Source organism: Pyrgilauda ruficollis, unplaced genomic scaffold, assembly GCF_017590135.1.
Source record: "Pyrgilauda ruficollis isolate IOZ18807 unplaced genomic scaffold, ASM1759013v1 scaffold44, whole genome shotgun sequence".
Lineage (NCBI taxonomy): Eukaryota > Metazoa > Chordata > Aves > Passeriformes > Passeridae > Pyrgilauda > Pyrgilauda ruficollis.
The window spans coordinates 1,534,021-1,557,468 of record NW_024525934.1 but is presented as its reverse complement, the minus strand read 5'-3'; the positions used below and the strand labels follow the sequence as shown (position 1 = coordinate 1,557,468).

Here is a 23,448-nt window from a genome sequence, read left to right as displayed (position 1 = left end):
AAAGTTTATATTGATTGTAGGGTAAAATGGTGGGGAAAGGTACCTATGCAGAGTTCCTGAGATCTGGCATCGACTTTGCTTCCCTTTTGAAAAAAGACGAGGAGGTGGTAGAACAGCTGTCAGTTCCAGGAACCCCCAGCCTGAAGTCTGCCCGGAACCGAACCTTCTCGGAGTCCTCTGTCTTGTCCCAGGATTCGTCCGTCCACTCACAGAAGGATGGAGCTGTAGAACAACCACCTGTGAGTGCTCAGAGAAGTGTCTTGATTCTTATCTGGCTGGTTTTTAACTTTAATTTTGATATGGGCTTTCCCTGCAGCATTGGGATTTCGGGGATTACTGAATTGCATTATCGGGTGAGAGCTCGCCTGTGGAGGACCTGCTGGCTTGGCTGGCAGCTCACAGCTCAGCGTGGTGCTACTCAAACCCAGCAGAGTCAGTCTGTGCAGCTCAGCGTCAGCTCTGCTGGGCGCTGGGAGCATTCTTGTATGAGTCCAGAGCCCGCACTGTGCTTCTTTCAGCCTGTCCTGACAGCAGTGCTGTAAAGGGCCAGTCCTACTGTATTGGGTGGGTTCACTGTGTTTGTGCAGTGTTGAACTGAAATGAACACTTTCCCTGAAGTCCTTGAGCTCTGGGAAGTGCATGTAGAAGCTGTGGCTTTATGCAAAGTCTGTGTTTGCATGGTTGGCATCAACATACCCATAAACATACCCACATGATCTTGAGCTGGCCCTGCGGGGGTAATCCTGGGACACTGCTGCCTGGCTCTCTCCAGCCCTTTTGCTGGTGAAAACAGAAGGCTTTCTGTGGTGCCAGTGTGACTTCCAGCTGCCTCCTTATCTTTTGCCCAATGCAAAAGCAACCCTGAAGTTTCTGTACCAGAGGTTGCCTTCTGCTGGTGTGTTTGCATTCACATCAAACACTGCAGGCTCCCTGTAACCCTGCTAGGCTTGTGCTAGCACTGCATCTGTGGAACAGCCATTATGTCCCTAATGATTGTTGCCTTTATGCTGTGGGTTTGTATTATCTCTGTTTCTTCTCTATGATGAAAAGTAGTGAGATTTAAAAAAAAAAAAAAAAAAGCTACAGACTTTTTAATGGCTTTTTGAGGAATTTCTGTTTCTTCTCTATGATGAAAAGCAGTGAGATTTAAAAAAGAAAAAAAAAAAAAGCTACAGACTTTCTAATGGCTTTTTGAGGAATGGTTTTATGCTCCAAAGCAGTAAACTTACATTATTAATGCCCCAATGGCAGCTCCAGTCTTAAATTCTCTTAAATTTGTGGAGGTGTACCGAACTTCTTCGCAGCATTAAGACTTTTGAATGGAGGTGGGGAGAAGTGGGAAGGTGTGGTGGCTGGAGAAACAAAAAGCAAAGATAGGCTTCTCACTTTATCTCTTGGCCTGCCCAATGCAAAAGCAACCCTAAACTTTCTCTACCAGAGGTTGCCTTCTGCTGGTGTGTTTGCATTCACATCAAACAGTGCATCAATCCTACTATGGATGAGTAGGTTGGATTTCTCTTTTCACGTCTGTCAGGTCTCTTGATTCCACTGCTCTTGTACAGCCATGTCCTGTGGCAACAAAATCAACTGTTACATGCCCGCTGAACTGACACTAGTTTTTATATTGCATATACTGTAAAAAATGGATAATTTGTAAGTCTTGAGTATATGTTGGTTGATTATGGTACATACTTGTAGAAGAGTGTTTAATTTAAATGCTTTTCTGGGAATGAAAGGTTGTTCACATTTGCATTCTGAAAACAGAATCTTCCCCAGGTAAAGGCCTTAATTTCTGAAGCTGTTATGAGTGAATGTAGTATATAGGAAAAGAAGAACCCAGATAGTGGTCAGAGTAAATATTTCTGGCTATATATGAAGTTGTGTTGTATTTTGTGATGCAATGCCAAATAAAATCCTTGAAGTGTTGCTTTGCAGAGTAGATTTTTCAGTATTAGTGCACTGAGACTAATTATTTTGTCATAGCTATAGTTCAATATTTAAAGTTTTTATATCCATAATCACTTTATCTCCTTGTTTAATTGTTTGCTAATTCTGAACCATGACTTTCAAGTGGCTTAGTCTGAATCTGTAACTACAAGTTTGATGAGGTTTATTCTATGGACTTTTTCTTTCAGGGAGAAAATGCACTGGCTGCAGTGCCAGAGGAGAGTCGCCATGAGGGAAAAATAAACTTTAAAGTTTACAGAAAGTACTTCTCTGCAGGAGCAAACTACTTTGTGATTTTTATACTCTTATTATTGAATATTTTGGCACAGGTAAGTTTTTGGAAGCCACAAATAATATTGAATATATTTTGGTTTGTGACGTTTTTCCCCCCTCTCCTTTTTTTTTTTTTTTTTTACTAAAATACAGTGCATACTTGTTGCTGTAATGTTTAATCTAAAATGTTTGGGTGTTCTTTAATAATTTCGTAGTGTACCCAAGCATCAGCATAGAATTTTTGGTACAGCATTGAGAGGTCTTGCACTGATCCTTATTTCAACAATTTTAAAACCTCACTAAAATAATTATTTTGATGACAACATGGCACAAAAATTACAAGCCATTATACTTTATTTAGAAAGAGAAAAAATCATAAGGTTTAAAAAAGTGTATTTAGCAAACCAAAACAGTCAGAATGTTTCCAGTTAAGGAGGGTAAGGAGATGTACTGGGTGTGGGAGGACAGAGCCTGACAGAAGTGTTCAAAGAACAGCTCACCTGTTGGTTAGTGCAGGTTATGTGAAAAGTTTAGAAGGAGGGTCACTGTTTAGCAGAATGAGAAAGTGAGGAAGAGCATAGGCAAATATTTTGTGTGATGCAGACTGTAGCAGGTATGTAAAATATTTTTTAAACAAGGAAAGTTATTTACAAACTTACTGGAAGCAGTGGTGAGCTGAGGAAGCTGAGTGAGGATACCTTATTGCCTTTTTCTCTGTTTCTTGCTGAGAAAGCTCAAATTAATTTCATGGAAATTATTTTTCTTGGCCGTAAAAAAATAGTCTGTATATTTTAACATCTTACTTCTTGCTTGTCCTTGATTGAGCATGTTGGAAAGATAGCTAAGCAAGATCAGATCGCTCTAGTAGACTGCCCACAACTTCAAATTGACATGAACAGAAGTGTACTTTTGAGATAATAACCCTGTTACATATTTGTAGTCGCCTTTTGTCACAGAAGGAAGGTGGCAGAAGTAGTTTTTCCCTCCCTCTCCTCTCTCATCCTCCTTCAACCCTGTTTCTGGTAATTATCTCCTGTAAACACAAATTTCTGGACCGGTAACATCAGAAAGTTTGTTAATCAAAAAGCATTTTGGAATATCTCTTGTAGCAAATTTAGGAACTGACAAAATGAGTTCTTTAATGTTCAATTAACATACATTAGGAAGAGCTACTATATTTTGTTTGCTAAAGTGTATTGCTTTCCTTTAGTTTGCTAACATGTAAGGTAATTTAAGGTAACTTCTTTCTTTGTAGAGCACCTTCTAATGTGCTTGGCAAATTGCTGCTGGTCTTGAAAGACTGGATGGCATACTTTTCTGAATATGTGATGTTTTCCCAGAGAGCTTGAAAGAATAGCAAGGAAATTTAATTTTCTAATTTTATTTTTAATTTTGTGAGATGATTCTTGTATTTGCTTCTTTTGCTTAAGGTGGCCTATGTGCTCCAGGACTGGTGGCTTTCTTACTGGTAAGTTGGTGATAATAAGTGACTGGTTGTTTCTGCCTTTACAGTCAAGTGCTGTTTGTTTAGTTGAAAAGAAATGGAATCTGCTCTAGATAGTTAAGATCTTCCTCTGATTTCCACTTCTTTTTCTGGGGGGAAAAAGTTTAAACCTTATGCTAAGTGTAGACTGTAATTGCATCTGTTCATGTTGTGATGCATGACAGCATTGATACATGAGAACTTCTGAACTAAAGATTTCAGCTAAGGAGTTGAATCTAGAAACAGCTAAATTCACTTATTTGATGATGGTTATCTTCTGTGTGCATTTCCACAGGGCAAATCATCAAGAAAAGTTGAATCTCACAACAAATGGAAATAATGGAACAAATAAGCCTGATCATCTAGACCTTAACTTTTATTTGGGAATTTATGCAGGTAATTGCACATGCACGTGTGTGTGTGTCTGTCTAAGAGCTATTTATTATCTGAGAGAAATTTTTGAGAGGTGCAAAGCAATACGTGGGGAAATGTGATTTCCAGCAGTAAGTGAGCAACTTCTTAACAGATTAGAAGCCTGAGTCTTGCTTTCTGATTAAATAGATTGCAATAAATAAAATAAATCTAACAGAAGAAATAGGTTGAATGCAGAGTCTTTAATTGCTTTGCCTGGATTTTGGAAAGTAAATCAGGAATTGAGTATCTAAAAAGTCAGTCACATTAACGTTGTGGTTATTGTCTATATATTAATAAGTCATTGAGCTAAATCTTCAGTCATTATATGGATGGCAAGAGGGATTAGGAATGGATCTTTGTTCTGTGCTGTTCTAAGACTTGGCATGGCTACATTTCTTGGGAAGTGCCGTAGCAAAAGAACAAGCTTTTAAAAGGCATCCTAGATGGGTATGCAAAGCAGGTTGTTAAAAAACATTTCAATATATTTCAATAGGTAGCATTATGCTTCTGCATATTCAGAAAAGGGCGTTGATCCTTGCATTCAGGCATCCAAACATCTTGAAAAACTGCTCTGAGATGTAGTAAAAATTGCCACAGAAGAATCATGTGCATGCTCTCAGATTCTGCTATTTAACACTCCTAGTGATGTACGGTTTTGTATGGCATGGTAATTTCTTCATGGAGATGTAAATGATTGGTGTGAGAAAACAGGTGGAATGCCAGAAGAATATGCACTGAATGTATTCAGAAACATCTCCATGGGTGAGAGAATAGGTGCAGGATTTTTTATTTAGTTTGTTTTCTGGAATCCTGATTAAGTGGCTGACAGAAAACATTGTGTTTGGCCTGGAAAGCAACAATTTAGGAGCCAGATGAACTTGGCTCTTATTTTCTCTGTGTAATGTCTTATTTCACGAAGCATTCCAGTGGACTGCACAGTATGATTAAATGTGGCAAATTTCACTTTCTCTGACCAGATAGCCTAAACCAAATTAGTGAAAATTTTATCTTTTAAGGAATATTTTGCTCTAGATAGCAGAACAACAAAAGCTACCTTTATATTGAAACGTTTAGATGACTTAGTGAGATATTTGCAATGGTTGAGCAGACTGCATTGACTTACCTACACAAAATGGCAACTGAAGTTGACAAAGTTATAAAAAGGTAGTACATTTTACATTAAATACATAATTATCCAACTTACATTTTTCTATAATCTCTTAAACAGCATAAAACAGTTTGTCATTTTTATTTCTGATTCTCAATGTTTGAAAAAATACACCCACTGTAGTAGTTCCTTCTTAGTCCTTGTTGCTTCTGTGAAACAAAGATTTTGAAGAGTAAAATTGCTGTTAACAGGGAACACTGCTGGCCAGAACTGAGGTACCAATTCCACACTTCTTCTATAAGGCAAGCATGCAAAGAGCCCTTGTCTCTCTCATACTGAGGTTCTGAGCTCATGAACAGGGAAAGCAAAGAGACAGACCAAGGGAGGGACTTGGAAGCATGTCTTGTTTTTCCTTCTCCTGAGCCATTAGGTCTGTTCAGGTGTTTTGTTCTGGGAGGGTCATACCAACAGCTTCCAGCTGCTTCCAGGCCTGAGTACAGTTGTACAGAAATGTGGGGTTTCCAGGATGTTGTCCCTCTCCTCATGTCGCTCCCATAGACTGCTGTTAGGAATGGGCTGTGCCACAGCCCTTTTTGCATGACCCAGCTTTCCTGTTTGGGTATGTGCAGTTATTCTTGGAAAACTTGTCTTCTCCTACCTGGCCTGGAATACAGCAGCTGGGACAAGGCAAAAAACCTCTCATCCCAGCCACCATCTTTTTTCCTTAAAAACATCACAGAATGTGAGCAATAAACTGCAAGAAGACAAATGAAATAGTGATGACACCTTTATTTACTCCCTGGGAGGATACAGAGGGAAGCAGGGTGGGATAGCTTAACCATGTCACATGATTTAAAACCTCCCTCTTTCCTGCTGTTACTGTGGCTGTTCCTGAATTGTGTATGAATTTAACCTGCCCTGAAAATAGGCAAGGTTTTCTGCTGATAGTTCAGTCTAACTTCAGCATGTCCTCAAGACCTGAGGTAGCTATGCTGATTTTCTGAAGCAGAACACCTGGAGCCTGAAAGCTCTGCTAAATATAAGGTTTAGACCTTCACTGTTTACTCTTATTGACAGGGAATTTGAGCAGCCACATTGGAGATTATGCACAGCAAATAGAGCAACAGCAATCTCATTATTTATTTCAGTTTTTTGCCCTGTAGCAACCTTGTGTTGTAAGCAGAGTTGTGCCCAGAAGAGAAACAAAGAGTCTGCACACCAGTTCCCTAGAAGGACTGTTTCTTCACGTGGCATAAGGAATACATCTTACATAGTGTGAAAGAGACATAATTTAAATGATTTGGTGTGTTTTACAAGGGGAAGAATGGCCTGAGTGGTTTGGGCTGATTGGGAGTAACTCAAGGTTGTGTCTAAATAGCCATGTATATATTACTTGTTTAATACCTGCTGGCAAGTGTTGAATCTTCACAGGGACCTGTGCAAGCCACAATTATACATGGCACTGCAAAATGAATTTTTTAGTAACGCTGTTATGGAGAAAGTTTCAATACACATTTATTTCATGGGTTAACAGACATTTCCTACATTTCTATGAAGTACCAGTTCTTTCAAACAGAAAGAGAAATGGATTAAATTGATTCTGTGATAGTAACTGAAGCTAGTGACAAATGTATCTGTGTTCTGCACTCAGTCTGAGTCCCCCTAGGCTTGTTTGGATTATTGCTATATACAGAAGTCCAGAGAATTTGGTTTTAGTGAAATTTTATTTTTAACTTTTTTTTCTTCTGAAAGATCCGTATCTTTTTGGACGCTCTGTTCATGTTTTGGTTTTGTTTTTTTGTTTTTGTTTTTTTTTTAAATTTATTTCAGGTTTAACAGTGGCTACAATACTATTTGGCATAATAAGAAGTCTTCTGGTGTTTCAAGTTCTTGTCAGTTCTGGTCAGAATTTGCACAACAAAATGTTTCAATCCATTTTGAGAGCCCCTGTCTTGTTTTTTGACAGAAATCCTATAGGTAAGTTTATTGTAAAAAATAAACCCAACCCCTCAATATTTGATGTATCTCCTTGATTGCACAAATTCTATCATTTCTGGACAATTACAGTTTGATGGTATTTTTGCACTTCTGTTGGGTTCTTTTGCTTCTTTTACTTAGACTTTCTAAATCTAAACTTTTACTTAAACGCTTCAAATTTTGCAGTGTAGTTCTTTTCAGTTTCAAACTCAGACTGCTTATTGCTGGTTCATCTTACTGTTTTTAAATGCAGCTTACAGAACAATGAATTAGCTGTAGCTTTGGTGTTGTGCATGGACCTGCATTTGCACTGCTGTTCAGATGCAGTTTCACAGGGAGTCTCCTGTATGCTGAATGTGCATGAATGCATTTTGTAAAACTGTGATCCAGATCCTTCTGTTCTTCAAAAGAAAGGAGAGAGAAGCTGGAGCTGAGTGAAGAGAGTGGGAAAGTGGGTGGTACTGATTGACTAGCCAAAGGTTTCTCTTTTACATGAGAACCAGAATCCTGATGGTCTTCACTCCCTTGGAAAAAAATGGACTTGTTTTCATAGCACCAGGAGGCATTTAATTTTAAGGATATATAGGGATGGCTTTATTGCTTCAGAGAAAATAGTAATATTTTCAGGAAATAGATACTTATGTGGAGAAAAGGTTCACGCCCGTAATATGATGAATGAAATGTGTGCAATTTAATCTTAAAGAACACCCCTACAACTGCAGAAAGTTAGGGCTGTGTTACATGGCCTGCTTGTACTGTGAGTGTGTGGAAATGTAAATTCAAGGCCACTGCAGAGGTTTGGAAGGGAAGCTCAGGAAATGGGAGGTAGTGAGGGCACATGCATGAGAAGAAATTCTAGTGCTGATGTGTCAGGCGTTTTCCTCTTCTCTCTCGTGTACATGTGTGCAGCAAACACAGTACCTTCATTTTTGAGGGAACACATAGTGATATTGTAAGAATGCCCATAAACGTGGTTCATAATAATAAACTAAGAACTAGAGAGAAAACATCAGCAACAATGCAGAGTAACACCAGTTTGCTTGTAACACTGTGAAGCTCTAATTAGCAGTGCATTGTAAAACTGACATTCTTTAAATCTGCCTGTAGCTGGTATTCACACACTGTTGTGACTTAGATGTGTGTTTCTGTTAATCAACAGATATTTTATAATAGAGGATTAACTTCAGGATGCATATATTTCTTTCCCTTCATCTTTCTTTTGGTCAGGGTGGCATGCAAAAGTTCTGCTGTTCTGATCTATGCATTATTTGAAAAAATAAAAAAGAGAAGAAAAAAGATGACACAAGACAGTGTTCTCATTCAGAATTGCAGCATTTAGTAGTTCTGAAATATGTTTGTAATATCTGTATTTCATTGTCTCATTTACATGGGTTTTTTACTGTTTATTTATCTTTTTGAACTTCACATGCTATTTCTTGCAGTGAGGTGGGATTTTTTTCCCTACCTTTTTTTTTTTAATATGCCTATGAAAGACATACTAAAAAGAAATTGAAGTTATTAAATGTCCTTTTTTCTAGCCTGTGATTGTGATAGCTAAGCCAAACTATTAGTTATCATGTCCCTTATTAGCAAAGCTAATATTGCAGTGTCAGATCTGTCGCTTATGCATCCAGCATGTTCTCAGTATTAGTGTGAGGTCTCTAAGACCTCAGCAGAAGCAGTTGCTGAACTGAATTTTGCTGTTTCATTTATCAAAAAATAATCAGTAATTAAAAAATGCCACGGCTAGTATTTTTAACACATGGTGATCTGTGTTCCAGAGTTGAGTAAGGTTAACTTAAATAAACAGACATCCCAAGCTCTTGGTAGTTCTTGTTGGGGAAGCAGAGTAACGAGGAGCATCAGGGAGTCGACATTAGGAAATGGAAATGCGTGGTGAATCATGACATGTCTGTCAGCTCCCAACAGTGTAGATCCAATCAGTCTTGGTGAATAAATGAGATGACTTACTTCTAAAAAAACTGTGCTTTGTGAATCAGTTTAGGCATAAGCCCAAGATCTCTCTTTACAGATTGCATTAGCAATATATGGGGAGGAGTAGGTTGTAAGGGGAATAGTAACTAGCATTTTATCCAGATGATAGAAGAATGTCAATGTATTTTTGGAACCTGGATTGCATAGCAGAGAGAGAAAAGGAATAAAAGGACCCCTCTCCTGTCTCCCTTTCCAGCCAAAAATATTTGTACGTACAGAGATTTCACCTTTCAATTCAGCATAGGTCTAAAAAGAGTTAAACATTACTGCATATTTTGCGCTGGGAGAACCTTATTAATAAATGACTGTCTCTCTCTTTCCTTCTCAAGTGTTTAACCTAACCCTACTGAGCTGGTAGTTCTGTGTGACCAAAGTGCATTGTCTTACCTAGCATGCAGAAAAAATTGCCATTTATTTCTGACTGAAATTCAGATTTATCAGCAGGTATCTCTACTGCATCACTTACACAGCTGTTGTGAAAGTTAGTTGAAGTGTTAGTATTTTGGGTTTTATTGCATCTAACTTGTCTGCATTTGTTCATAAAAGTGGGGTTTTTTTGAGTGTAGAATTTGGCTCTCTGGAAACTTCCTTTGCTCTTCTACCCATATCTCAGTAAGAGAATGACATGAATGTCAGAGTGTCTATAAAGCAGGAAGATGTGGAGGTTTTCTATTTCATAGTGAATGCTTTATATATTGCTTTTCACATGTCACTTGCAGGAATAAAAAGGGGTTGATTTCTCTGCATGTCTAGCACAAGAGGGCAGCATGATCTGTTTTATCCCAGTCGAGCATTACAGAGGCTTCTTAGAAGGATAACAAAATTCATCTGTTGTGTTTTTAGAGATGATATTTGAGGAGTGAATTTTCAGCCTCTCCGCTGAGCAATAGTAGTTTGGTTCCATTCAGTTGTCTTAATTATCTGCAAGAATAGTATTTTCTCCTGATCTTTTACACAATAAGCTTTTCAGCTTCATGTAGTGCTGAGTTCAGGAACTTTTTTCGTTTTGGAAATAGTGGCCAAAAATTCAGATAACCCTCTAGAGTCAGAAGACTCTGACCAGGGAGACCTTCTTCAGCCCTTATTCCTTTTAATTTTTTTTTCAATATGTTTGTAACACTTCAAAACAGATTTGTTATAAAGCTATGTGAAAGGAACCTGGACTTCAGCAGCAAAGACTTGATTTGGGACTTGGCTCTTTTGAAATTAGTTTCTTAGTGAATAGTTCAGATGATCCTACTTTTGACAGGCTTCAGGATTTGAGTCAAGATTACTTGCTTAGCTTGTAAATGAATTGTTCTTTTCTGGGATTTAGGGACAGAGATTAGAGAAGTGATGCTAATGTGTAACTGCATAATTTTCAGTTATGGTGGTTCTAGTGTAAATTCTGTGTAATTTTGAATTGCATTGAATTTAGGAAGCTGAAACCTGCTGCTGCTCTGCTGATGGGTGCTGTAAGAAGGAATGGATGATATACATTAATTTGTTCAGATAAAATAGAAATCTCTTCCCCTTCTAAAGAATCTGCCTGAAATTTAAATTGAACCAGAATCACTACAGAAGTACAGCTTTTTTTTTTTTTTTCCCCCAAATTGTATCTCCCCAAACTCTTGGTTCTGACAGTTACAGGAGGAAAAGAAATGTTTGGGCAGACTTTGCAGCATTTCTGGCCTTAGAAATGGGAGGCACTGAATTGTATGATATTTGTCCTTGACCTGTTAAATTAACAGATTTTTTTTCCCCCACAAATGCTTTGTGGAAGCATTGAATAAACATTGATCCCTTTGGGTACTTACCTAGACTTTGAGATTTGACAGGTTATAGAGAGAAATACTCTTTTTTGGTTTTAGCAGCCAGAAATGGCACACTGAACTGATAGCTAATAGCAGCACATGAAAGCAAACTCCAAATATAAAAAGATTAAAATGTGAAAGAAAGCAGTTGTTATAATGAAGTTTGTTTTTCTTAAGGCATAAGGATTTTAATTATGGTGTTCATAAGTCAACTGCTGAAACGCTTATAATTTGACAGAGAAAGTTTCTTTATAGGATTAAAAGCATGTTCATCAATGCACAAACGACTATCTGCATTTTATCTGACAGAAGTGTCAAATGGGCAATGTTGTTACAGTGTTTCAACCATATAATATTTGCAACGAATATGGTATTTCAGCAGTCTGAAAATTACAATGCTGATAATGAGGTTGTTAAATTATACTTTATCAGATGGATAGTGAAACTGCTCTAGTTAGTGTACATTAATGTATGCTTGTCCACACAAGTGATTCTGCTGAACAAGTAGCATGTTTAAACAAGAAATACTGGTCTTAAACTGTGTGATTTACAGTAGGTGGTGTTTTGGCATATCATGCAGTTAACAAGGCAAAGCTTCATGTTAAGATACTTCGTTTGTAGTCTCATTCGTCAGTGATATAAATATTCAGTAGCAATGCCAGGAAATGTATTGTATTCCTTTGACTCAATGACTCAATTACTTTCTTTTTTTCTTTTTCTTTTTTTTTTTTTTTGAAACAAGATCTGTCCTATCTTTCTGATGCAGTTTTCAGATATATCCTTGTGGTCAAGATGAATTGTGCAGGGTTGTGAAAAACTGTACCAGCTCTTTTGACAGCTTTCATGTTCTCTTAAGCTAATACAAAAAAATACATTGTCCTTAAAGCAGCAAAGGCTTTGTTTTTGACTCTCTGTGCCAAGCTCTGAAGGGCATTCACATGTGCACAGGTTTGTTAGTTTATGTTGAAAAAGAAGTCCCTATAGGACAGCCTTTTGTTGTAAAATAAAAACACAGATTCTCTCTTCCGTGTTGGTAATCACTTGCATTTGTTGTTATTAAGATGGCAGCACAATGGGTTCCATCAATCATCAAGATCCTTAACAACCACACAACGTTGTAAATATTATGTTTGGGTGTTTGAGTGGAACAGCTCGTCACTGAAGTAGGTGTGGTAATTAAAACCTGTTAGGTTGCTACATGTGTTAAAGAAAAAGCCCTTTAATGTTTTTTTCATATAACAATGGTGATATGTACTTTAAATCTTATCAGGGCGTGATTATTAAATGATATTTTATGGGAGTTGCTCATTTACTGTTAGTATTATCATGGCTTTGTTAAGAGTTTAAATAGTCTTGTGCTTCCATGTGTTTTATCACCATTATGATTCTGTCAAGAGCCATACGAAGTTGATTGCTATAGGAGTAGTCTGTAAAGTCAGTAAATGGCACTCTGGAGTTATGTTTACATTCATTATCTATTAGTGTAACTCGATTCAACTCTGTCCTATTCTTTTCTGCAATAATAATTGAATGAATCTTGGCCATAAACCGATGAGACAAGCCCATTACATTTTCAGTTCACCGAGTCAGAGCTCACCCCATTTATGCCTAATATAGGAGATAAAATTAAAAGCTTTACAGAAAAGCTGTTTGTAGGAGGGGATGAGACATTATTTGATAGGGAAATAGCGTGAAGCTTGCACTGACAGCCACTTCCAAGTGCAGCCTCTTGCTTCCCTGGCACAAGATTTCGCATCCCTTCATAGGGATTTTCGATCTTCTTCACATTAAGATTCCCTGGTGGGGAAAACAGCCTGCTGTGAAACTCATTTCTGACCATATGCTGACCTGCCCAGATACTGCAAAGTCTAGTGTTTTCATTTAGTGAAGCAGCTACAGAGAGAGCTGCTCTTGCCCCACCTCAGCCGAGCAAAAGGGACGCATGGAATGTCGAGCAAGACAGGGAAGCCTAATTAAAAATACTGGCTTTAGAAGACTGCACAGAAGCTGTTCAGAGACATCCCTTTCCTGCAAGTGTAGCTGGAAAATAAAAACAAAATTTTGTTTTAGTCTTGCACAGTTGGCATTCTGTTTTGGGGAGATTTGTGGCAATGGGGAACTAAGTGTTGGTTGGAGACACTTGAAATCAGAGGGAGAGACTGTTGTAATATTGATGAAAAACTGCAAGGGGCTTAAAAAGAGGGCCCAGTTGAGGTGATGCAGCTACAAATAAGCTTTTACAGATAATCCAAAATGGAGAAATTTTTTGTTTGTTTTGATAATAAGTATTTTAAATATGTACCGTTTTTGCTATTTTTAATTTGTTTATAAACTGTGGAATGCTGCTATGACTCCTGTGGATAGTGGGGACTGGAGGTGCTACATGGATAGAATGTCCTCTCTTGCTGTTCATGGATGTCTTGTTTTGGATGGGAAATGACCATCTCTGGGAAATGAGGAAAAACTTACCAAAACTCACTTCATTCAACCTTGGAACAAGGCATAAGCATTTGCAAAAATAAATTACTTTGGAGAAGAGCTGGGCAGGGATGATGAATAGCCAGGTGGTGTGAGACCGTGTATATGGAATGTGGGAAAGGCAGTCCAGCTCTTCTCCCCCTCGGGTTCAGTGTGAGCTTCGAACACGTGGATGCCCCACTCTGGGCGACAGCCATGCACAACTGACTTGGCTGTGCCCTAACCTTCCACTGCTGTCCCCTATGGACACACAGACACAGTTAGACCACTGTGGTGTTTGCAGAAAAACTAGCCCGCTTTGATGGGGTGTTTTGGGGTTTTTTTTGTTTAATCTGAGTAGCTGGAAATTAAAATGAAACAAACACTATCACAGTGCAAACTCATTTCATTAGCACTGTTCTGCTTTATGCTGCACAGAATTCTTTCTCCCAGACGGTCCTAGGTAATCTGCACTGCAGCATCTGGGTGAATTAATTAGTTGAGGTTTCTTTCTTTTTTTTTCTTTTTTTTTTCAGATTGCCAGCATCTTGCAGATTATGCAACAAGTGAAGATTAGTTTGTGCCTGTGGTGATCTTGTAGAGTGTTTGGAAACAAAAGGCACTTCTCGATCCAAAATTAAAATTTTAGTGTAGAAAAGAATGGCTGTTGTATGTGAATCTGCCTGTTTTGGCAATCCAGAGTAAAGCCTGAAGAATAGAAATAACAGCAGAAGCAGAAGTATTGAATCGAACTTGACTTCAGTGTGTTCGGTTTAAAAAATACAAACTTAAAGGTATTTACAAACAGTACAATACAGCGTTGCTTGCTGTCTTCCACCGTCTTCCCCAGATAATTTTTTTTTCTTTCATCAAAACCATTAGGTACTTTGTCTGGGGCTTTTTGTTATGTATTCAGGTGAACACATAATGCAGAACCTCCTTCAGGTTTTGATTTTTGATGTCATTTTATGGAAGATAATGTTACATTTGGAGAGGGCAACATTATTACAAGCTGTATAAGTTGATAGCTACCAGCCTTAAGAGAGCTTTTCAAAGTGCTCTAAAATAGCATCAGGCGTACGAAGAACATTTTTTGGTTTGTTTGTTTTATTAGTTAGTGGACAATAGTCCTGTAATTAGAGTGGTAGTATGTAATGGACATTAATTATTGCTTGTGGCTATACCAACCTTGAGGCAGGTAGCTTGAAACTGGAAACTGCACGCTCAGTTTTGTTTGGGGTTTGTTTTGATGTTCATTTAAATTTGGGCTCTTGTTGAACATTTTCTTAGGTGATTCTTATTTGCCTACTTAGTTGCCATAGCTTTTGATTTCGGCTTGAGCAGAATATTTAGTTGTGGTGGTCCCAAAGGGAGGTTGTAGATTGAGGAGTTTTCTGAGAAGCCTGTATAGGCTGGGGCTGCCTTAACTATTACTCATCTAATGATGGGTAGGAAGTTGTATTCACAGAGCCAGCAGGCAAAGCAAGCTGCTGTATGGCAGAAAGGTGGCAGAATCTTCATTCTCAGCTCTTTGATTCAGAGTAGAGTGCCTTTTGTGCTCAGGAGGTGGTTTTGGTCTTCTGTTCGTAAAAGACTTACAAATGACTTTTGACCTGTTTGTCTTCTAGTTGTAGGATCCCCTCATTTACCAGTTTAAAAAGAGCATAAAGGTCACTAATATTTCTCAAACTTGAGCTTTTTTGATGTGCTACTTGTGCAACATTTATGGCATTTGAAAATTCAAAGGAAGTTTAGAGTTCAGCTTTTCATAAGGTCATGGTTTCTCTGTCTACTGACATGGTTCTCGTCAGTTTTCATCAACTGTGTACTAAATTCACCCTCTGTTTTGTCCAGGAATGCTACTTTTCCTGCCCTCTTTCAAGCGTAAGTCTTTACTAGCTTGATTTAATGTTGGGTCAGAGAGTGCAGAATAATCTGAAGGTGTTTAGAAATCTGAGAAGGTGAAGACTTGAAACTTGGACATCCTTGCTAGCAATTATAAGAAATAATAGATGGAAGAGAGATGGAAGAACTCTTCCTCAGTTTTCTTTTTATCAGATGTGATGAGATTTCTGTGTGTGTGGTAAACTTATTTTTTCTCAATGAAGTTACTGTCTGTTTAATATGTAAATGATGCAACGCAGAATATTGCTAATTCATGTATAGCCAAGAAAAAACACTGCTTTGTGGTAAACTTCCCTTCAGTGGGAATACATGCTTCTTTGTCCCTGTGTGTATTAATTTCTCAGCATAATTTCATGTTCATGAGTTTGAATGTTCACAACCCGAAATAAAGAGTTTAGTCTATATTTTAGGCAAAATTCCTACATCTGTTCTTAAGAAGTCATAATTAACTTCTCATACAGGAATACTGTCCCTCCCCTGTCCTTTCTAGGACATGCTAGGAGGACAGTAAGTAGTTGGGGTTGGATGCCAGGGGCATTTGCTTGGGTTTTTCCCCACTCTCTCCTTTTCACTGTGAATATTTAAAACTGTAAACTGCACACTATCTCGTTCCTCTCTTCTTCTAGAGCACTTATTTTTTTGTTTAGAATCCGTCATGCTTATCTTTAGAGAAGAGGTGGTGTCTCTCTTAACTTAGAGAGTTAAGTCCCTGTGCTTAAGGATGGGTATCTAGGATTTGGAAAGTGCCACCATGTTTTTAACATTTTTAACATTTTTTAACCATATTTTTAACTTTTTTTCTTTTTAAAAAATGTATGTTTATGTAAAGCCCCATTTGCTTTCCTTGAGGCTGGTACAATACTTCTTCCCTTTCTCCCTTCATTAATTCCCCAGTTTCCTTTCAGGAGAACACTTCTCCTCTCTCCTGGCTGAACAGCCAGCCCAAAGTAAACAATTACAGTTAGCTTTCCACAATATTTCGGGTATTCCCTGACTAAAAAATGTTGAAATGCTTTAAGGAAGAGTTGGTAGTTCTTAACCTTTAGTCACGTAATATTCCCTTACCATTGGAGAAAAAACCCCAATTGTTTGGTGCTCCTTTGAGACAAAAGATACCTGCAGAAACCTCTGCAAATTTAAAACCTCAGAACTGTGAAATATAGATGGTTTTAGCTTTAGAAGTGTAATTTTTTTTTCTATTAAACTGACAATATAGAGAGAATTTTTTTCATCAGTATTTTTGACAGAAAACTAGTTATTCTAGACTTATTCTAATATTAAGAAATCTTATCTAAGGAGCGCTTTCAAAATAAAGCCAAATTTGAGAGAAAAAAGTGCCTTGAGGTTTTTATGAAGCTGACAAGTTCTAATATTCCAAATACATAGTGACAATGATCTTCTTTTATAATTAAGCTACAAGTATGATTTAATATTGAATTCAAAGCCATTCACTGAATGCTGCTTATATTTAAACCCCCAAAAATCCCCAAGAGAAAAAATGGAAAAAACAATCCCAACATATTTTTTTTAAATTCAGATAAGAAAAAATAAACTGTGCTGCACCTCAATTTAATAACCAGTGTTGCTCAGCTACTACTGAAGGCTTAAGGACAGTGTTTAGAAGTGATTGCTCAAAAATAAGTGTTTCTCTAAGATTATGAGGGCTTATACAGATGGTTTTGTTCACCTGCTGAGTGTTCAAGAGTGGAAATGTCCAATCTGACGCTTTGCAGAAGTGTTTGTTTGCTTGAAAAAATAGAAACATTCCTGTGGAAAAATAGGATTTAATTAATTTTTGTCCCTTCTTAGCCACTTACTAAAGCAATATTATTACGTACTTTTTAATAGAGACACAAATGTTTAGTGGAATGCAAAATCCCAGGTTTCTGAAATTCTATGAGATGTTTTTAGCTTAAAATATAGTGCTGTGAGCACTGCTTAATTTGTTAATACCTTCCTGCTCTTCGTCTGTTGTTTGTACTTCTCATGAGATGCAAGATGTTAAAATGCTTGTTGAGTACTTGTTATTAATTTTTAAATGGGCATGGAAGTGTTTTGAATAGAAATCCTACGTATTGTTGAATTAAATGGGCAGAAAGAGAGCAAGTTAGTATAACTGAAAAATAGTCCATTTATATTAGATATTAAGAAAAAATTCTTTGCTGCGAGGGTAGTGAGGCGCTGGCACAGGTTGTCCAGACGAGCCTGTCCATGCCTTGTCCTTGGAAGTGTTCAAGCCACAGTGGATGGGGCTCTGAGCAGCCTGGTCTTGTGGAAGGTGTCACTGCCCACTGAAGGGGGGCTGGAACTAGGTGGACTTTAAGATCCCTTCCAAATCAGGCCCCATTCTGTGTTTCTTTGATTTTATGGGTCTTGGAAAAACAGAAGGTTACATTAATTCTTTGACTTGCTGAGAAGAAGGTGCAAAAATACTCTTCCAGCTAGTGACCTGCAGCACTTTGGATTGTATCTGAATTACCACAAAGTAAAGGTGATGGGCAAAAAGTTTCAGCATGGAAGAAGAAGGCTTTAAAGACCTTTCATACCTCTCAGATTTGGTGCAAAGCAGAGATTTATACTTACACTTTCATCTCATCTTTAAAGGGGCTGTGGTTCTTCGTAATGGAACTTGAGCAGCAGGAGGGCAGAGAGTGCTGTTGGTGCAAGTGGAAGTGTGACGGGTGTAACATTTACTCCTTAGACCAATTTTTCCTTTTCCTGTGTGCCTTTCTGCTGTGATACCAAAGCAATTCAGAGAGGAAACAGAGCAAGGAAGGCAGTTATATTAATTAGTGAATTTTATCCTCAAAGGCTTTTCGATCTAATTTGGTCTTCTGATTTTCTGTTGATTCTTCCAAATGCTTCAGACTTAGTCAGACAAAAGCCTTTTTCTTCACAATTGTCAAATTTCATTGAATCTCGAGTCTTGGTGATAGAGCTTAATTGTCAGCAAAATAAGTCTTGGTTTCTCTAAATTGTTTGATCCTCAATTGGTTTAGAAGTGACAATATACTTTCATTTTCAAGGTTTAGATACTGTTTTCATGTGGCATGTGGAGCAAAGTTGGACCAACCAAAAACATTATTTCAGTTGTTTTCTGTCAGGGAGGCTTAGACAAAGAGCTTAGTCTCAGATCCTTTAAAGTTCAAGCATCTGCCACTAGGGGCAAAAATTATTTTCCTGTAGGCATTCATCTTTTATTGTAGATTTACTGTGCTGCTTCACTTGGTTGATAATCTAATTTAAACCTCAGAGATGATTCATACCTCCTCAAGGGGATTCACTGCTAGTTCAAATTGTCTGATGTCAGAACTTTTCAGTTCTTCTAGGATCTTTCTTTTGAACATAATGGTCCTTTTGGTGTTTGAATGCACTGAGGAACAAAGAATGTAACCCATGCAAGTGGTAACTCTTGAGAGATATGTTTTACAACATACTTCGGATTTTTTTTCAAATTTATTTGGATTTCTAGTTCAGGTAACTTGTGATGTCTTGACTTAATTTAGGTCCTAATCATGCCAAGTGGTCTATTGTGAACAAACTTCTGCCGGTATGAGTGTGGTACCTGTTGAAGTAAGGAACTTTCTGGAAGGTAGAATAGACCATGTGCTGTGCTAGAGACTTCTGTTTCATTAGCCCAGCATTTTGTATACCTGTAATATGACAGTTTTCCAGAAAAACACTGGATTATGAAAGGTTACAAAAACTTGATGTCAAGAGGCATTTTTAATTTCCATTCTCAGAAAACCAAAAGAAGCAAAGAAACAAACCTTCAATTGTCCAGAAGGTTCTGAAGGTTTTAGAGTCATCCAAAGACTTAAACTTGTTCGTGACCCCTTCCTGAAGGCAGGACCATTGTATAGTTGACCACTAAAAAGTTTAGGAATTGAATGTTCATATTAGTTTCATATTATATTAATATGTGAACTGCTATTTGAGGAGTTCTTCTCTACAGTCAGGCAAGGACAAAGTAAACATTCAGAAAATTAAGAAGTGTTGTAAATACTGTTCAGCTGTGATGAAAGGTTCATTGACTGTTTTTCATATGCATTCTAACGTTGAGCTACATTTTGAAAACTATCAGAGCCAACATTAGTTCTCCAAATGTTCTAATTAAAATGAACTACAATGCTAAGTTGTTGCTAATAATACTCTGTAATTTTAATAGTGGTTGGTTTATTAACACAATTTTTGCCTTTTGTGGTTTTTTTGCTTGGAGGTATAGTTTCGTTTCATGTGTTTTAACGATGTATCCACAAATTGATCCCAAATCAAGTTCTGTGCTCATGCTGTTCTGCAAGAGGGAAACAAAAACACAAGATATTTTTCTGTCATTTTCCTTTCATTGTTATATGTGTGTTTTTTCATTTTATTCATGCCTTATCAGAAATTTGGTGTTTTTTCAATGCAGAATAATGGCAAAGCTGTTGTTTTGAAAAAAACTTACTCAAAATGTCTGGGGTCAGATTATGATCAGTGATTATTTGCAAAATTTTTTATGCATACTACAAAATACAGCTTCAGGTCCATGAGAGGATTTAATAGTGGCTTATGTATTGGATATGATAAGTATTTTTTTCATAGTCTTTACATGGCTCCTCTAGTTGTCCTGTTTGTTATAGTCCTGGAACTTGTTTCATCTTAATGTGTCTGCTGTATTTTCAGCAGAAAAGCCACTGGTTTAAAAAAGTTACAAGACCAAATTGTTGTGAAAATGGATGTCAGGAAAACAAAATCAATGTGTAAGTGAACTGTTAAAATCCAATGACAGACATGTTTTGAAGGAAGAAAGAAAGCTCTTACTGATAATTCCTTTACCTGAAATCTTAATTGGCCTTGTGAAGTCTTAAGACCGTTTGTGAATGAAATTAAGCAAACTAATCAGAGAGTGCTCTAAAGACTAATGAGACACAACCATCCGTTTCCCCTGCAGTTCTATAGTTAGCAGAGTGAAATATGCTCCTGTAAGAGCAGTTTAAAGCAAGAAGTAACTAAAATCCTCTGAATTGTTTTCTAAAGGCATCTCTTTCAATAGATATAAGTCTTCCCTCTTCTGTCAGAGTATAACCTTGTGAATAGTCTGTATGTGTGCAGTGCCTATGGTTATGCAGTATGGCCTGGATGCGCTTTGCCATCCTCCTTCAGATGACACTGGCTTTTTGACCTCCACAGTTCTAGTTTGGGACCATTTCAGCACATGATCTCTCCCTTGCTGTATTTCCCCTGTTTTTCTGCATAAAGCACCCTTTCTGTTGCCTTTATGGCTTATGTGTTATTGCCCTGTCTGGCTCTTTTTGTCACTCTGCATTTCCAAAACATCAGTTCAGGCACTTTTCTGGTTTTAGTGTTGCAATCACCTTGTGTTCACCTTCTGTTCTCAGTTGCTGTGTCCCCAACTCTGCTGCATTTCCTAGCCTGTGTCTCGCTGTGTTGGGCTTTGTGCCTTGGCTGTGTGTGTGGGATGACATTTGTACCTAGAGCTTGTTCCGTGTTGTAGTGAAGGAGAATGGAAGAACCAATGTTGAAGGAAGAGAGAGAAGAGGAAATGGGGAGTGGGTATTCAGTGTATGAAGCTGAGGGTGAAGCAGAGGACGCATGCAAGCAGGGCAAAAATTCAAGTCAGTGTGTACCCAAAACTCTCTCAATGTCCAAGCACCCCAGGCTTGGTGAGGTCTGTGACTGCCAGTTTGTCTCTTGACAGTTCTGTCTTGCAGGTGCTCCCCAGGGCTAGATGGAGGGAAGACCTTTCCTTAATCTTACAGCCCCTTCACACTCTGAGGGAGTCTAACAGGAACTTTAGAGAGGACTATGACTTGGTTTGCACATTAGCCTTCCTCCCATGCAAAGCTTTTACTATTTCTGCACCTGGTAAATGGAGCAGTTGGCACATTCCAGTGTTTTTAATTCCCTCCCTCATAATTTTGCTTGTTTCTCTTTCATGCTTATATCTTTGTAACTTCCTGCTCACTGTGCACTAAAGTTCATCCACAAGCTGGCACTTTTTCATCTTAAAATCATCTCTGAAGATGCACCAGGAGCGTTGTAACCGCAGTACACTGACAGCAGTTAAACATATGGGTGGGGAAAACTCATTAATTCCATGACCCCTTTGTGTTCCTGTACTTCAAAACACATCTTGTCCTGCAACTTTCTGTTCCAGCTTACTGCTCCATCTTCCCCTAGCTCCTTATTCCTTCTGTAGTCAATTTTGCTGGTTTCTCTTAACTGGCACAACAAATTCTTCAGGGCAGGGCACGCTGCTGGCTACGTGATGGTCCAGCCTGCATCCCAGTGAGGCTCTGCCTCCTGCCTCAGATGCATTAATCCTCTTTTGGCTGTTTCTGACATGCAAACAACAAATGGCAATATTCTCAGGAGTCTCTTGTTTTGAGCAGCACTCTTAAACACTGTTTATTTATTTAGGAATTTGTACTGCTGGACAGCTGTAAATCAGAGCTTCACAGTGAAGTCTGTCTCTGATCTGAACAAAACCAAAAGGGTTTGTAAATTGTATTCACTTCTGCTTGAATGATGGTTCAGTCAAGTATTTTTTTTTCCTCCTTGATGTGTGTGAATTTTTTAGTTTGTTCATAGAGAAGTGAAAAAATGTTGCTGTTAACATATTTATCATTCTAAGTTTCTTAAAATGAAGAAATTTTAAGTTTCTTATTTAAAAGACATGAAAAAGCAGAAATTATAGGATTTTTTTCTTTAATTTTAAGCAACACATATGTACGGTGCAATAAATATGTAATATTTAAGTTATATTTATACATCAACATTAAAGGTTCTTTGGTTTTGATATATGCACGACTAATGTTTTAGTGTAGTCAGCAGCTATTTCTCATTTGTAGCTGCTTATTTCTAGTATATTTTTCTTTTTTGTTTCTGAGATGAAGCTTTGTAATAGTTGCCCAGTAGAAGAGTACAGTAGAGTCAAAGGCAGTGCAGTATAGCTTTTCAAAATGCTTATTATTTAATAATGTAATTATTAAAACATCTTTCTTTTAATGTAATGAATAAGATATACAGTAGAGCAGAAGTCATATTTGGGGGTTTTTTCTGATTTGATTCCATTTAAGTTAATTGTAGTTTAGTCTGTAAAGAAATCTACTTTATAGTGATATTTTTTCCCCAGAAGCCAATTGCCTGAGGAAATGCATTTTTAGACTATATGTATATTCTCTTGGACATCACTTCTGGAATAAAACTCTTGGATTATGATTGCCTTCAGCTTTTCTGAGACAAAGATTTTTGGTTGTTTCTCAGGCAAGATTTGCAAGTGGAATTTGGTGCCAGTCACAAAAAAGAATAGGTGAAGTCCCAAATTGAAGCAAAATATTTATTTTCATGGGGCATGAGGGTGTGGGGTGTGTCTTCTTTAACACAGAGCAAATTTTCCAAGGGAATGCTTTGATTATTTGCACAGCAGACTAAGTGAGCTTTCTGACAGCTGTACCAGAATGTCTCTTGAGTTTTGTAGTAATGACCTTCCATGTGAGGCAGGAAAAAATCCATTGAAAATTATCCAGTGTCATCCATTGAGCGTTCTGGATAGCCAAACCCATGTGGTTTTTTAATAATTTTTTTTTATCCCCAGTGGCTTTTTTTTTATTGTAGGAATAGTTAAAAAGGAAAATGTGTTTCAGGAATCATTACATGGTTATATAATGAATGACCTTTAGAGAGAATCCCTCCTTTCCAAACAATCACATATTCCAGAAGAACAGAGAAAGAAAAAGGATCTGAAGCTAAAGAAAAATTAATGAGCAAGCTGAAGGAACATGCCAAGCAAAAGAGAACAGTTTACAGTCAGATGAAGATGTGAAATGCCTCTGCTGTTTGGCCTGTCCAGAGGCTTCATCCTCAGAATGGGTGGACTAGGTAGAGCCAGAAGTCTTGGCTGTCCCAAGACAGCCTCTAAAAAATTCCCTCCCTATAGACTTCTAAACAGAAGAAACAGTTCCTATAGAATTTTCTTTCATGGTTCTGAAAAAAGGAAGAAGATGAATGGGGATCTGAATATATAAGATTGATAAAATACGGCATATTATTTGGTTTTGGAGTGATAACCAGATAGCAGTGATAACCAGACA

The 23,448-nt window shown here is 37.7% G+C and overlaps 1 protein-coding gene across 3 annotated transcripts in view; it reads left to right on the top strand.

Moving 5' to 3' along the window:
* Nucleotides 1-23,448, top strand: part of ABCC4 (ATP binding cassette subfamily C member 4) — a 141,970-nt gene that overhangs the window by 44,636 nt on the left and 73,886 nt on the right. For all 3 annotated transcript variants that reach the window (XM_041478286.1, XM_041478285.1, XM_041478287.1), the window contains exons 15-19: nt 21-239; nt 2,136-2,276; nt 3,651-3,688; nt 3,999-4,099; nt 7,056-7,202. In XM_041478286.1, the coding sequence (XP_041334220.1) occupies nt 21-239; nt 2,136-2,276; nt 3,651-3,688; nt 3,999-4,099; nt 7,056-7,202 (646 nt within the window). The remainder of the gene's footprint in view (nt 1-20; nt 240-2,135; nt 2,277-3,650; nt 3,689-3,998; nt 4,100-7,055; nt 7,203-23,448) is intronic.